Source organism: Oncorhynchus mykiss, chromosome 24 (assembly GCF_057628025.1).
Source record: "Oncorhynchus mykiss isolate SJ-2025 chromosome 24, ASM5762802v1, whole genome shotgun sequence".
Lineage (NCBI taxonomy): Eukaryota > Metazoa > Chordata > Actinopteri > Salmoniformes > Salmonidae > Oncorhynchus > Oncorhynchus mykiss.
This window is the reverse complement of record NC_143045.1, coordinates 5,562,401-5,576,879: the sequence shown is the minus strand read 5'-3', so window position 1 is coordinate 5,576,879 and position 14,479 is coordinate 5,562,401. Positions and strand designations below refer to the sequence as shown.

The window sequence follows — 14,479 nt, the reverse complement described above, 5'->3', positions numbered from 1 at the left end:
TGACAAGAAGCGTTTCACCACAAGTGAAACAAGTGTGGGAGGATAAGGAGAGAAACAGTTGACTTGGTAGACGGGGTGGATTACAATGACAACGCAAAGACGATCATTGTAAAGGACTCTCCATGCTCTCTGCGAGTACACATTACACAAGTTAGAATGTTCAGATATTTATCAATGTTGTTCGGACCTCTCTGATGAGTTTTCTACAGAAAATGCACACATTTTACCTCATAAGCCCCCCCCACACACACACTATAAGAAACAAAACACTGTGTGCACCATAAATGAGAGGGCTCTTTCTAACGGGTGGTTTATAGGTAAATTATTACTAATAACTGCAGCTACTGAAAGCTCGAACAGAGTGTCGTTTGGCCTGTAGTCCACTGACCTTAGCTGTGAAAATGTTATTAACGTGTTAATCTGAAGTAATGTTCTATATTGTCTTTTTCTGAGGAAGGATCTTAAATGTGTATATATTCATCTCCGTATGGAAAGATCATACACACAGTGTGTGAATGGGCTTAAACAGACATACAGTATGTGAATGGGGTTAAACAGACATACAGTATGGGAATGGGGTTAAACAGACATACAATGTGTGAATGGGGTTACATAGACATACAGTGTGTAAATGAGGTAAAACAGACATACAGTATGGGAATGGGGTTAAACAGACATACAGTATATGAATGGGGTTAAACAGACATACAGCATGTGAATGGGGTTAAACAGGCATACAGTGTGTGAATGGGGTAAAACAGACAGACAGTATATGAATGGGGTTAAACAGACATACAGTATGTGAATGGGGTTAAACAGACATACAGTACATGAATGGGGTTAAACAGACATACAGCATGTGAATGGGGTTAAACAGACATACAGTGTGTGAATGGGGTAAAACAGACAGACAGTATATGAATGGGGTTAAACAGACATACAGTATGTGAATGGGGTTAAACAGACTTACAGTATGTGAATAGGGTTAAACAGACAGACAGTATGTGAATGGGGTTAAACAGACAGACAGTATGTGAATGGGGTTAAACAGACTTACAGTATGTGAATGGGGTTAAACAGACAGACAGTATGTGAATGGGGTTAAACAGACAGACAGTATGTGAATGGGGTTAAACAGACAAACAGTATGTGAATGGGGTTAAACAGACATACAGCATGTGAATGGGGTTAAACAGACATACAGTATGAGATGGGGTTAAACAGACATACAGTATGTGAATGGGGTTAAACAGACATACAGTATGTGAATCGGGTTAAACAGACTTACAGTTCAACAGACATACAGTATGTGAATGGGGTTAAACAGACTTACAGTATGTGAATGGGGTTAAACAGACAGACAGTATGTGAATGGGGTTAAACAGACAGACAGTATGTGAATGGGGTTAAACAGACTTACAGTATGTGAATGGGGTTAAACAGACAGACAGTATGTGAATGGGGTTAAACAGACAGACAGTATGTGAATGGGGTTAAACAGACAAACAGTATGTGAATGGGGTTAAACAGACATACAGCATGTGAATGGGGTTAAATAGACATACAGTATGTGAATGGGGTTAAACAGACATACAGTATGTGAATCGGGTTAAACAGACTTACAGTTCAACAGACATACAGTATGTGAATGGGGTTAAACAGACTTACAGTATGTGAATGGGGTTAAACAGACAGACAGTATGTGAATGTGGTTAAACAGACAGACAGTATGTGAATGGGGTTAAACAGATATACAGTAAGTGAATGGGATTAAACAGACATACAGCGTGTAAATGGAGTTAAACAGACAGACAGTATGTGAATGGGGTTAAACAGACAGAAAGTATGTGAATAGGGTTAAACAGGCATACAGTATGTGAATGGGGTTAAACAGACTTACAGTTCAACAGACATACAGTATGTGAATGGGGTTAAACAGACATACAGTATGTGAATGGGATTAAACAGACATACAGTAAGTGAATGGGGTTAAACAGACAGACAGTATGTGAATGGGGTTAAACAGACAGACAGTATGTGAATGGGGTTAAACAGACAGACAGTATGTGAATGGGGTTAAACAGACATACAGTATGTGAATGGGGTTAAACAGACATACAGCATGTGAATGGGGTTAAACAGACATACAGTATGAGATGGGGTTAAACAGACATACAGTATGTGGATGGGGTTAAACAGACAGACAGTATGTGAATCGGGTTAAACAGACATACAGTATGTGAATCGGGTTAAACAGACTTACAGTTCAACAGACATACAGTATGTGAATGGGGTTAAACAGACTTACAGTATGTTAATGGGGTAAAACAGACATACAGTATGTGAATGGGGTTAAACAGACAGACAGTATGTGAATGGGGTTAAACAGACAGACAGTATGTGAATGGGGTTAAACAGACATACAGTATGTGAATGGGGTTAAACAGACATACAGCGTGTAAATGGAGTTAAACAGACAGACAGTATGTGAATGGGGTTAAACAGACAGAAAGTATCTGAATAGGGTTAAACAGGCATACAGTATGTGAATGGGGTTAAACAGACTTACAGTTCAACAGACATACAGTATGTGAATGGGGTTAAACAGACATACAGTATGTGAATGGGATTAAACAGACATACAGTAAGTGAATGGGGTTAAACAGACAGACAGTATGTGAATGGGGATAAACAGACAGACAGTATGTGAATGGGGTTAAACAGACAGACAGTATGTGAATGGGGTTAAACAGACATACAGTGTGTGAATGGGGTTAAACAGACATACAGCATGTGAATGGGGTTAAACAGACATACAGTATGAGATGGGGTTAAACAGACATAGAGTATGTGAATGGGGTTAAACAGACAGACAGTATGTGAATGGGGTTAAACAGACTTACAGTTCAACAGACATACAGTATGTGAATGGGGTTAAACATGTTTATGTTTTATCTGTCGGCCCCAGCCGCACTTAGGCTCTGTGTGTAGTTAATCCGACCCTCTCTGCCTAATCAATCGCCATTCTACCTGCTGTTGTTGTGCTAGCTGATTAGCTGTTGTTGTCTCACCTACTGTTTTAGCTAGCTCTCCCAATTCAACACCTGTGATTACTGTATGCCTCGCTGTATGTCTCTCTCAAATGTCAATATGCCTTGTATACTGTTGTGCAGGTTAGTTATCATTGTTTTAGTTTACAATGGAGCCCCTAGTACCACTCTTTATACCCCTGATACCTCCTTTGTCCCACCCCCCACACATGCGGTGACCTCACCCATTACAACCAGCATGTTCAGAGATACAACCTCTCTCATCATCACCCAGTGCCTGGGCTTAACTCCGCTGTATCCGCACCCCACCATACCCCTGTTTGCGCATTATGCCCTGAATATATTCTACCATGCCCAGAAACCTGCTCCTCTTATTCTCTGTCCCCAACGCCCTAGGCGACCAGTTTTGATAGCCTTCAGCCGCACCCTCATACTACTCCTTCTCTGTTCCGCGGGTGATGTGGAGGTAAACCCAGGCCCTGCATGTCCCCAGGCACCCTCATTTGTTGACTTCTGTGATCGAAAAAGCCTTGGTTTCATGCATGTCAACATCAGAAGCCTCCTCCCTAAGTGTGTCTTACTCACTGCTCTAGCACACTCTGCTAACCCTGATGTCCTTGCCGTGTCTGAATCCTGGCTCAGGAAGGCCACCAAAAATTCTGAGATTTCCATACCCAACTATAACATCTTCCGTCAAGATAGAACTGCCAAAGGGGGAGGAGTTGCAGTCTACTGCAGAGATAGCCTGCAAAGTAATGTCATACTTTCCAGGTCCATACCCAAACAGTTCGAACTACTAATTTTGAAAATTACTCTCTCCAGAAATAAGTCTCTCACTGTTGCCGCCTGCTACCGACCCCCCTCAGCTCCCAGCTGTGCCCTGGACACCATTTGTGAATTGATCGCCCCCCATCTAGCTTCAGAGTTTGTTCTGTTAGGTGACCTAAACTGGGATATGCTTAACACCCCGGCAGTCCTACAATCTAAGCTAGATGCCCTCAATCTCACTCAAATCATCAAGGAACCCACCAGGTACAACCCTAACTCTGTAAACAAGGGCACCCTCATTGACGTCATCCTGACCAACTGGCCCTCCAAATACACTTCCGCTGTCTACAACCAGGATCTCAGCGATCACTGCCTCATTGCCTGTATCCGCTACGGAGCCGCAGTCAAACGACCACCCCTCATCACTGTCAAACGCTCCCTAAAACACTTCTGGGAGCAGGCCTTTCTAATCGACCTGGCCCGGGTATCCTGGAAGGACATTGACCTCATCCCGTCAGTTGAGGATGCCTGGTCTTTCTTTAAAAGTAACTTCCTCACCATTTTAGATAAGCATGCTCCGTTCAAAAAATGCAGAACTAAGAACAGATATAGCCCCTGGTTCACTCCAGACCTGACTGCCCTCGACCAGCACAAAAACATCCTGTGGCGGACTGCACTAACATCGAATAGTCCCCGCGATATGCAACTGTTCAGGGAAGTCAGGAACCAATACACACAGTCAGTCAGGAAAGCTAAAGCCAACTTCTTCAGGCAGAAGTTTGCATCCTGTAGCTCCAACTCCAAAAAGTTCTGGGACACTGTGAAGTCCATGGAGAACAAGAGCACCTCCTCCCAGCTGCCCACTGCACTGAGGCTAGGTAACACGGTCACCACCGATAAATCCATGATTATCGAAAACTTCAACAAGCATTTCTCAACGGCTGGCCATGCCTTCCGCCTGGCTACTCCAACCTCGGCCAACAGCTCCCCCCCCCCCGCAGCTACTCGCCCAAGCCTCTCCAGGTTCTCCATTACCCAAATCCAGATAGCAGATGTTCTGAAAGAGCTGCAAAACCTGGACCCGTACAAATCAGCTGGGCTTGACAATCTGGACCCTCTATTCCTGAAACTATCCGCCGCCATTGTCGCAACCCCTATTACCAGCCTGTTCAACCTCTCTTTCATATCGTCTGAGATCCCCAAGGATTGGAAAGCTGCCGCAGTCATCCCCCTCTTCAAATGGGGCGACACCCTGGACCCAAACTGTTACAGACCTATATCCATCCTGCCCTGCCTATCTAAGGTCTTCGAAAGCCAAGTCAACAAACAGGTCACTGACCATCTTGAATCCCACCGTACCTTCTCCGCTGTGCAATCTGGTTTCCGAGCCGGTCACGGGTGTACCTCAGCCACGCTCAAGGTACTAAACGATATCATAACCGCCATCGATAAAAGACAGTACTGTGCAGCCGTCTTCATAGACCTTGCCAAGGCTTTCGACTCTGTCAATCACCGTATTCTTATCGGCAGACTCAGTAGCCTCGGTTTTTCGGATGACTGCCTTGCCTGGTTCACCAATTACTTTGCAGACAGAGTTCAGTGTGTCAAATCGGAGGGCATGCTGTCCGGTCCTCTGGCAGTCTCTATGGGGGTGCCACAGGGTTCAATTCTCGGGCCGACTCTTTTCTCTGTATATATCAATGATGTTTCTCATGCTGCGGGCGATTCCCTGATCCACCTCTACGCAGACGACACCATTCTATATACTTCCGGCCCGTCCTTGGACACTGTGCTATCTAACCTCCAAACGAGCTTCAATGCCATACAGCACTCCTTCCGTGGCCTCCAACTGCTCTTAAACGCTAGTAAAACCAAATGCATGCTTTTCAACCGTTCGCTGCCTGCACCCGCACGCCTGACCAGCATCACCACCCTGGATGGTTCCGACCTTGAATATGTGGACATCTATAAGTACCTAGGTGTCTGGCTAGACTCTAAACTCTCCTTCCAGACCCATATCAAACATCTCCAATCGAAAATCAAATCAAGAGTCGGCTTTCTATTCCGCAACAAAGCCTCCTTCACTCACGCCGCCAAACTTACCCTAGTAAAACTGACTATCCTACCGATCCTCGACTTCGGCGATGTCCTCTACAAAATTGCTTCCAACACTCTACTCAGCAAACTGGATGCAGTTTATCACAGTGCCATCCGTTTTGTCACTAAAGCACCTTATACCACCCACCACTGCGACTTGTATGCTCTAGTCGGCTGGCCCTCGCTACATATTCGTCGCCAGACCCACTGGCTCCAGGTCATCTACAAGTCCATGCTAGGTAAAACTCTGCCTTATCTCAGTTCACTGGTTACGATGGCAACACCCATCCGTAGCACGCGCTCCAGCAGGTGTATCTCACTGATCATCCCTAAAGCCAACACCTCATTTGGCCGCCTTTCGTTCCAGTTCTCTGCTGCCTGTGACTGGAACGAATTGCAAAAATCGCTGAAGTTGGAGACTTTTATCTCCCTCACCAACTTCAAACATCTGCTATCTGAGCAGCTAACCGATCGCTGCAGCTGTACATAGTCTATTGGTAAATAGCCCACCCATTTTCACCTACCTCATCCCCATACTGTTTTTATTTATTTATTTTTCTGCTCTTTTGCACACCAATATCTCTACCTGTACATAACCATCTGATCATTTATCACTCCAGTGTTAATCTGCATAATTGTAATTATTTGCCTACCTTCTCATGCCTTTTGCACACAATGTATACATAGACTCCCCTTTTTTCTACTGTGTTATTGACTTGTTAATTATTTACTCCATGTGTAACTCTGTGTTGTCTGTTCACACTGCTATGCCTTATCTTGGCCAGGTCGCAGTTGCAAATGAGAACTTGTTCTCAACTAGCCTACCTGGTTAAATAAAGGTGAAATAAAAAATGTAAAAAAAAAACAGACATACAGTATGTGAATGGGGTTAAACAGACTTACAGTTCAACAGACATACAATATGTGAATGGGGTTAAACAGACAGACAGTATGTGAATGGGGTTAAACAGACATACAGTATGTGAATGGGGTTAAACAGACTTACAGTATGTGAATGGGGTAAAACAGACATACAGTATGTAAATGGAGTTAAACAGACAGACAGTATGTGAATGGGGTTAAACAGACAGAAAGTATGTGAATGGGGTTAAACAGACATACAATCTGTGAATGGGGTTAAACAGACAGACAGTATGTGAATGGGGTTAAACAGACTTACAGTTCAACAGACATACAGTATGTGCATGGGGTTAAACAGACAGACAGTATGTGAATGGGGTTAAACAGACTTGCAGTATGTGAATGGGGTTAAACAGACATACAGTATGTAAATGGGGTTAAACAGACATACAGTATGTGAATGGGGTTAAACAGCCAGACATTATGTGAATGGGGTTAAACAGACATACAGTATGTGAATGGGGTTAAACAGACAGACAGTATGTGAATTGGTTTAAACAGACATACAGCAAATAAAATAACATTTAGGGGCTCTCCAAAATAACATTTTATTTGTCACACCCACCAAATACAACAGGTATAGGTAGACCTTACAGTGAAATGCTTACTGACAAGCCCTTAACCAACAATGCAGTTTTAAGAAAAAAGTGTTCAAGAAAGTGTTTACTAAAATGACTTCTAAAAGGACATTTTTAAATGAAGATGAAAAAAAGTATACAAACAAAAAATAATTAAAGGAGCAACAATAAAATAACAGTAGCGAGGCTAAATACAGGGGGTACCGGTTAGTCTGGGTAATTAAGGTAATATGTACATGTAGGTAGAGTTCCCGGAGAGAACAGTCAATGACTAGAGTAGCTGGAGTCTTTGGCAATTTTTTGGGCCTTCCTCTGTCACCGCCTCGCATAGAAGTCCTGGATGGCAGGAAGCTTGGCCCCAGTGGTATACTGGGCCATATGCTCTACCCTCTGTAGTGCCTTGCGGTCGGAGACCGAGCAGTTTCCATACCCGGGGGTAATGCAACCAGTCAGGATGCTCTCGATAGTGCCGCTGTAGATCTTTTTAATTAAGGATCTGAGGACCGATGCCAAAAAGCTCCAAAAATACTTAAATAGCCACAAATAGAATTAGGATTGCTGATCTTTTCAGTTAGGAAAAGGAGTGTTTACTTGAAATTACATAAAAAGGGTGTGTAGACATATTGCATGACTCCCCGCAGTCTAGAGTGCTAAACAAACCCTTGTGTGTGTGTGTGTCTCACAGTGTCCTCCGTTTGTGGACCTTGTCAATCAAATATCACTTCCAAATCACCAAGAGAAGGAGGCATAGTGTTCACGCTGCAGTTCAGTCCTCCCTCCGCTAGGGGTAACTCTGATAAAGCTGCCAGGAGCGGGAAGGATTCCCCTATGCATGTAGGCAGGTAGGAAAAGGTTACTGAGTCCTCCAAGTTTACCACTGTGTCTATGTGGAGATTGTTATTTTTATAACTAGAGCTTGTAGATTCCATCTCACACATGTCTCCTGTGAGATTGCTGCAGTTTAGCTGCTCCTCTGTCAAACTAAACAGGGGTACAGACTGTCCATCGACACTCCTCTCATTGTGTCTTCTTGTCTGGCACCAAACACATTGGCTTGCCCCTAAACAAACGCATGCCACGTGACCAGACCTGTATCCCACAACAGGATCAGCCATAACTGTTTCGCATGAGATTTGTTGAAAACTCTGCTCTGTCTCAACAACATGGGCGTCCACCGAAGAGGGACTCTGGCTCTGGTAGCCACCCCCTGTGACCATTACCATCTCAGGCAAGATTTCACAGTCCCCCTGTAGACTCCCAGCACACCCTAACTGGCAGCCCATCCCCACCCCACTGTCCTCTTTCAGGTCGATGTCGGTGTTTGTCTTCCCATCCAGCAGGGGTGGCTCTCCAGTTCCACTCCTGCTGCTGATGGCACTCTCTGGTGCTCCCAGGCTTCCACAGCCACTGTCTTCTTGCTTTGCCACACTCCCTCCATTTCCATTCCCAGATTCGGTGCAGGCCCCACTGTCCAGACCCGCTCTTCTGTCCTCTCCTTCTTCCTGCTCTCCCTTGCCTGCTGTAGTTGACCTCTCGTCAGCCAACCAGACCATGGCATCAATTCTGGCAGTGTTCATGAACCAGCCTTTGTCTGTGACTATCTCCACTGGGTCGTTTCCCACACAGAGAGGCTGCCAGCCGCTGCCTGTGGATTTCTGAGGTAAAAAAAAGGACCAAAAAAAAGGAAGTGATTGATAACAGGAAATAGAATGACAGTTTTTAGTTTTTATTAATATCATCAGGGTAAACAGACAGTTTATATGAAGACTTATTAAAATCCTGGGTGTTTTCCATCTGTGGAGTTGCAGGAAATGAATATACTGTACGTGGTAGAACAAAGCACCACTGAACTTCTCTTCTGAGCCATTCACATTGTGTTCATATTCTTATATTTGATTATTGTGATTATTTCTTATTGTTGTTTGATTATAGAGAAGGAACCTGCAAGTAAACATTTAGCTGAAGTGTCCTTTCCCTCAAGTGTCTTTTCCCAGAAGTGATAGACATATTCAGTTCTGCATGAGTGAAACTGTTCAAAGAAACTTACCAGTGCAACAGGAATTTTCTCAGGGCGCCTCAGGAAGTAGCAAAGGCAAAGGGACAGGATGACCAGGACCCCCGTCACACTTAGGATGGAGAAGGACACCACAGCAAGGATATACCACTCTGATGAGAAACAGAGCATGTTTTTAGCCGCATGACTTTGAGGCAGTTTGGCCGGTGCATGACACATCAAAATGTCGAGCCATATATGGCCATGTAGGGCTGTGTAGTCTGAGTTGTATTTACCTTGCTCCGGCAGCAGGAGGCACTGTTCAGGGGAGAGCTCACTGGTGAATTCTCCTCCGTTGCCTGCGACTTTGAGGCTGACACAGTACTCCTGTCCCCAGTCAAGAGACCCAAACCGAACCTCCGCCTTATCCTCGTCGTCTTCGTCCTTCAAATGCCGGATGACGGTCTGCAAGCCAATAAATGAAAAAGGTCAGTCAATACAGTAACAGGAACAGATGAACTAGGATGAACCGCACGTCATAATAAATGCTATGACTTTAGAAGTACCGTTACTGGTATGTTTTAAGTGTGATCTGTGTTTTACTGTCCTTTACCTTCTGGCCCTGACCTTTTCCCTGTAGGTAGATAGTGTAAGTAAGGCCATATGGGAAGATCTTTTTAAGTAATGGCTTCCTGTGAACACGGACTGTTACTGAGCTGGAGGTGGCCAACAGCGTACTGGAGGGATGCTGCAGTTTACCTGGGAGAACAGGGGTAGAGGAGAAAGGTAAGCAATGGATGAGCTTTTGGCAGTGTGTCACTATAAGCTAGGAAGAAATGAGCACATTTCCGAACGCAATACCTATTCTACTCGGCCACTAAAACGTCGCTGTGCTTGACTTACTTTCTCTGGGGTTGAACTTCTTCGACCGTGACCATTCAGAGACGTTGTTCTCGGTGACCAGTCGGACCCGGACCTTGTAGACCATGAAGAAGTCATCGATAAGGTAGGACAGGTCACAATATGTCAGCTGGGTCCTGTCACAGCTGGTCACGTTGGTCCAATTAATATTGCCATACCTGAGGAAAGACACATCAACGTAGCTAGATTAACCTTTGTTTTTTTTTTCAGATATGAGGAGAAGGTGGTATGCAGGAATGATTGAAAAGGAGAAAGGTGATGGTGCGGATCGGGAGGACTCGTAAGATGGATGCAGGCTGAAGTGAGGTAGCTAAGTGACACGTCTGAGAATGAAAGGATGAGTGAATTAGTTGGAGGTAAGGAGTATGGGTTATACCTGGCCATCTGCACCTGGTACTGAGCCAGTGGCGGGGCCCCTTCAGGGGGCTCCCAGAGCAACGTCACCTCCCCGTCCCATATGTCCACCATCAGATTGACTGGCATCATCAGTAGGTCTTCACCTGTCACAGTTAAAACATTCCAAATGTTACGGAATATCCAGGCATATTTTTTTTATGAGATTTTGAAAGTACAAACAAATTTATAGGAAGACCGGGTGTACAGAAGAGCAATAAGTTGTTGGCGTGTTTCCCAAAAAGGACAGAGTTTCATCAGGGGTTTTCTAAACCAGTTTCGCTATGAAATGTCGCAATGTGTTTATTATTAATACATCGTCAAATTAGAACTACATCACAGGATGCCAATTGAACGACACATTTTCTCTGTTGGCTCAAAGTTGAACTGGGTTAACATTGACTAATAATTGAATTATCAACCCCATTCAGAACTTAGTTCGTTGTTCACGTAAATGGGCATTTACACGTTTAAAATCAAAGTGTGTCCAGAAACATGTTCCATTTTGATAGGCAGGACACGTACACACTGAAATAATGTACATCGTGCTGCCTCAAGCACTCTTGAAAGCCAGACTAAGATGTACATTTCAAAGTGCAATATTAAAGTTCTTACATTTAGAGAGTCTATTAAGAGAACAAGACAGCCTTAGCTAGCCATTTAAAATACCTGGTAAAAGCTTTCATTACCTGACACACAGTCTGAGATGACCAGGAGAATGGAAATCCAAAAGGTCCAATCCATTTCCAAAGTATTTTTTGGTTCTCAGATAACCAGGGTCATACTACTGTAGATGATGTCAGCACACGTCTGGCGTCCCTCATCAGCTCAGCCTTCTCTCTGACGACTGGAGACGGGAAGGCTCAGTTGGACTCCTACGTTATGATCGGAGAGGCTTTACTCAAGCTACAGTTAATAGTTGACATGATCTGTGTGACGGTGTGAGGAGGACGTGTGTTTTATTTCCCCTTTTGACCTCCCAGCTCTCTCTCTCTCTCGCTCAGCTGACAACGGGCTTCCTGTTCTGACTGTAGCACGGCACTTCCCTCCTCTCGCTCTTCGCCCCCCTTTCTGATTTGTCTCTCCCTTCCTCCTTTCTGACAGCCACCTCTCTTTCCATCTCCCCTCATAGAACAAGGGGGTTTTAATCACTGCTTGGGACATGTCATCCATTTGTACGTGGATATTTATTGCAGAGATTGTCATTTGCTCATATTTATCTGATGGATAAATGAGTGTGTGGGTCTGTGTGTGTGTGTTTGTTTGCGTGTGTGCGTGTGTGTTTCACTTGTCGTACTGTTGTTTTAACATAACGTAGGGGTTCAAATGGGGTCCTAACCTGGAAAGAAAAATGTTACAGTATGTCTCAATGTTCAATTCATGTGAAAAATGTTTTTTGTTTTTTTTTGCGAGTGTTAGCCATGAACGTCGCCCACCCAGTTGATTTCTCAATCACTGGAATAACGGATTCAGAAAGGAACTCCAAAACATATCTGTTCGTTCCATGACTAACCATCTCAGTACTGCTGATGTATGAAGAAGGGGCCTTTTTTCCCCCCTGGGGCCCAGAGTTTTTCCTTCTCTGTTAAACCTAACCAGGAAAACTCTGGATCCTATGGCATTGATAAGTCAATTGTAAAATGGTTTCATATGGGCTATGATGGGAGCAGCCTTTCCTAATCAAGTCACACGTCTTTTTTTTTACTCCTGAAAAAAAAACTCTTGGCCTTGGATGGGATGAAACCCATGTCAAACTGCAACGACCTTATATTTGTTCATATTCATTATATTTAGACTATATTAAGAGGGGGATTTCCTCTACCCAGACACAGAGACAACAACTGATAGACAATAGAAGTCACAGGGCTGAGCTTGCTTTATGCTTGTTTGCATCACGCAGGCCTATGCAACTGTAGGCCTCATAAAAATGTACTCACGTCTGCCATCACTATTATGTTGACTGATTCATTCCAGTTAATAATTTTGGATTGAAAACGGATAGTTTGAATATAAGCCAAATTTGATCACATTCACATTTTCTCCTGACACACAAATGGACTATAAATACACAACGTTACCAAATAGTTTACCCTGACCAGATGTACTGGGCTCGTAGGCTGTATGCAGCTGCTCTTATTAGTAGACTACAGTTGATCAGACTGAAAAATACTCTGATTTTCATCCCATACAGCATGTCAGATCTGTAATGTTTCGGTGTAGCCTAGGCTGCTGCAACATTTACGTCATTCGTTTTTTTCTTGTGTCTGTCCGGAGTGATTTTGTGTTATCATCTTTGCTAAATAAATACAGAAGGGAAGTGGAAAGCCTGCTTGAGCACGAAAAAATGTGCTTCGCCAACCTCTGTCTTTAATGTCACCTTTTAATGGATTTTCCCAGAAGCTTGATTCTGATGTGGGCATTTATATGCTTCCTGCTTTTCTTATGCATGTTAGCTGAACGATCGATGTTCTTCAAGTGCAAGAGAGTCAATGCAGGTAGTCATTTGATTAGCCATTAAAGAGTCTTGTTTAGTAGCATACTGATGCCACATGGCTTGGGGGTAGAGGCTGTTCAGGGTCCTGTTGGTTTCACACTTGGTGCACTGGTACCGCTTGCCATGTGCTAGCAGAGAGAATCGTCAATGGCTTTTGTGGCTGGAGTCTTTGACAATTTTGGGGGCCTTCCTCTTACACTGCCTGGTAAAGAGATCCTGGACAGCAGGGAACTCAACCCCAATGATGAACTGCACCGTACACAGCACCTCGCGGTTAGATGCCGAGCAGTCTTAGATTAATTATTGTAGATTTGTGTGGATTGTTGTGAATTGTTAGATCCTACTGCACATTTTTTTTATTTTTTTTTATTTATTTAACCTTTATTTAACTAGGCAAGTCAGTTAAGAACACATTCTTATGTACAATGACGGCCTAGCCCGGCCAAACCCTAACCCGGACGACGCTGGGCCAATTGTGCAGCGCCCTATGGGACTCCCAATCACAGCTGGTTGTGATACAGCCTGGAATCGAACCAGGGTCTGTAGTGACACCTCCAGCACTGAGATGCAGTGCCTTAGGCCACTGCGTCACTCGGGAGCTAGGAACACAAACATTTCACTACACCTGCAACAACATCTGCTAAATATGTGTAAGGACCCATGACAAATCTTCTCCAGGATCCAGTTGCAGAAGGAGGTGTTCAGGTCCCAGGGTCCGGAGGCTGGTGATGAACTTGGAGGGGACTATTGTATTCAATTCTGCGTTGTAGCCGATGAACAACCTTCTTACATTGTTTTTATTTTGTTCAGGTGGGAGAGGGCAGTGTGGAGTGCAATAGAGATGGCATCATCTGTGGATCTGTTGCAGCGGTATGTGAATTGGAGTGGGCCACGGTGTTTAGGATTATGGTGAGCCATGACTTGAGCCATGACCAGACCTGTAAAGCATTTCATGGCTATAGATCTGAGTGCTTTGAGGTGATTCTCGTTTAGGCAGGTTACCTTGGCGTTCTTGGGCACGGGTACTACTGTGGTCTGCTTGAAACAAGTTTGTGTTACAGACCGGGTCAGGGATAGGTTGAAAATGTCAGTGAAGACACCCACTAGTTGGTCAGCGCATGCTCTGAGTATGCATCCTGGTATTCCGTCTGGACCCGCGGTCTTGCGAATGTTAACCTGCTTAAAGGTCTTATTCGCATCGGCTACGGAGAGCGAGATCACACATTCTATCGTCAGAGAGAGGATGCGAGGTTTGAGTTTTCTG

The 14,479-nt window shown here is 44.3% G+C and overlaps 1 protein-coding gene across 1 annotated transcript; it reads right to left on the bottom strand.

Annotated features, from left to right (window-relative positions):
* Nucleotides 1-7,365: 7,365 nt before the first annotated feature.
* il10r1 (IL-10 receptor-1 precursor) lies at nucleotides 7,366-11,650 on the bottom strand. The gene is given in 7 exon segments (NM_001281374.1): nucleotides 7,366-9,069; nucleotides 9,462-9,580; nucleotides 9,704-9,872; nucleotides 10,021-10,166; nucleotides 10,311-10,486; nucleotides 10,705-10,828; nucleotides 11,411-11,650. Coding segments are annotated over 7 exon segments (1,737 nt in total). The 5' UTR covers nucleotides 11,466-11,650; the 3' UTR covers nucleotides 7,366-8,121.
* Nucleotides 11,651-14,479: the final 2,829 nt, after the last annotated feature.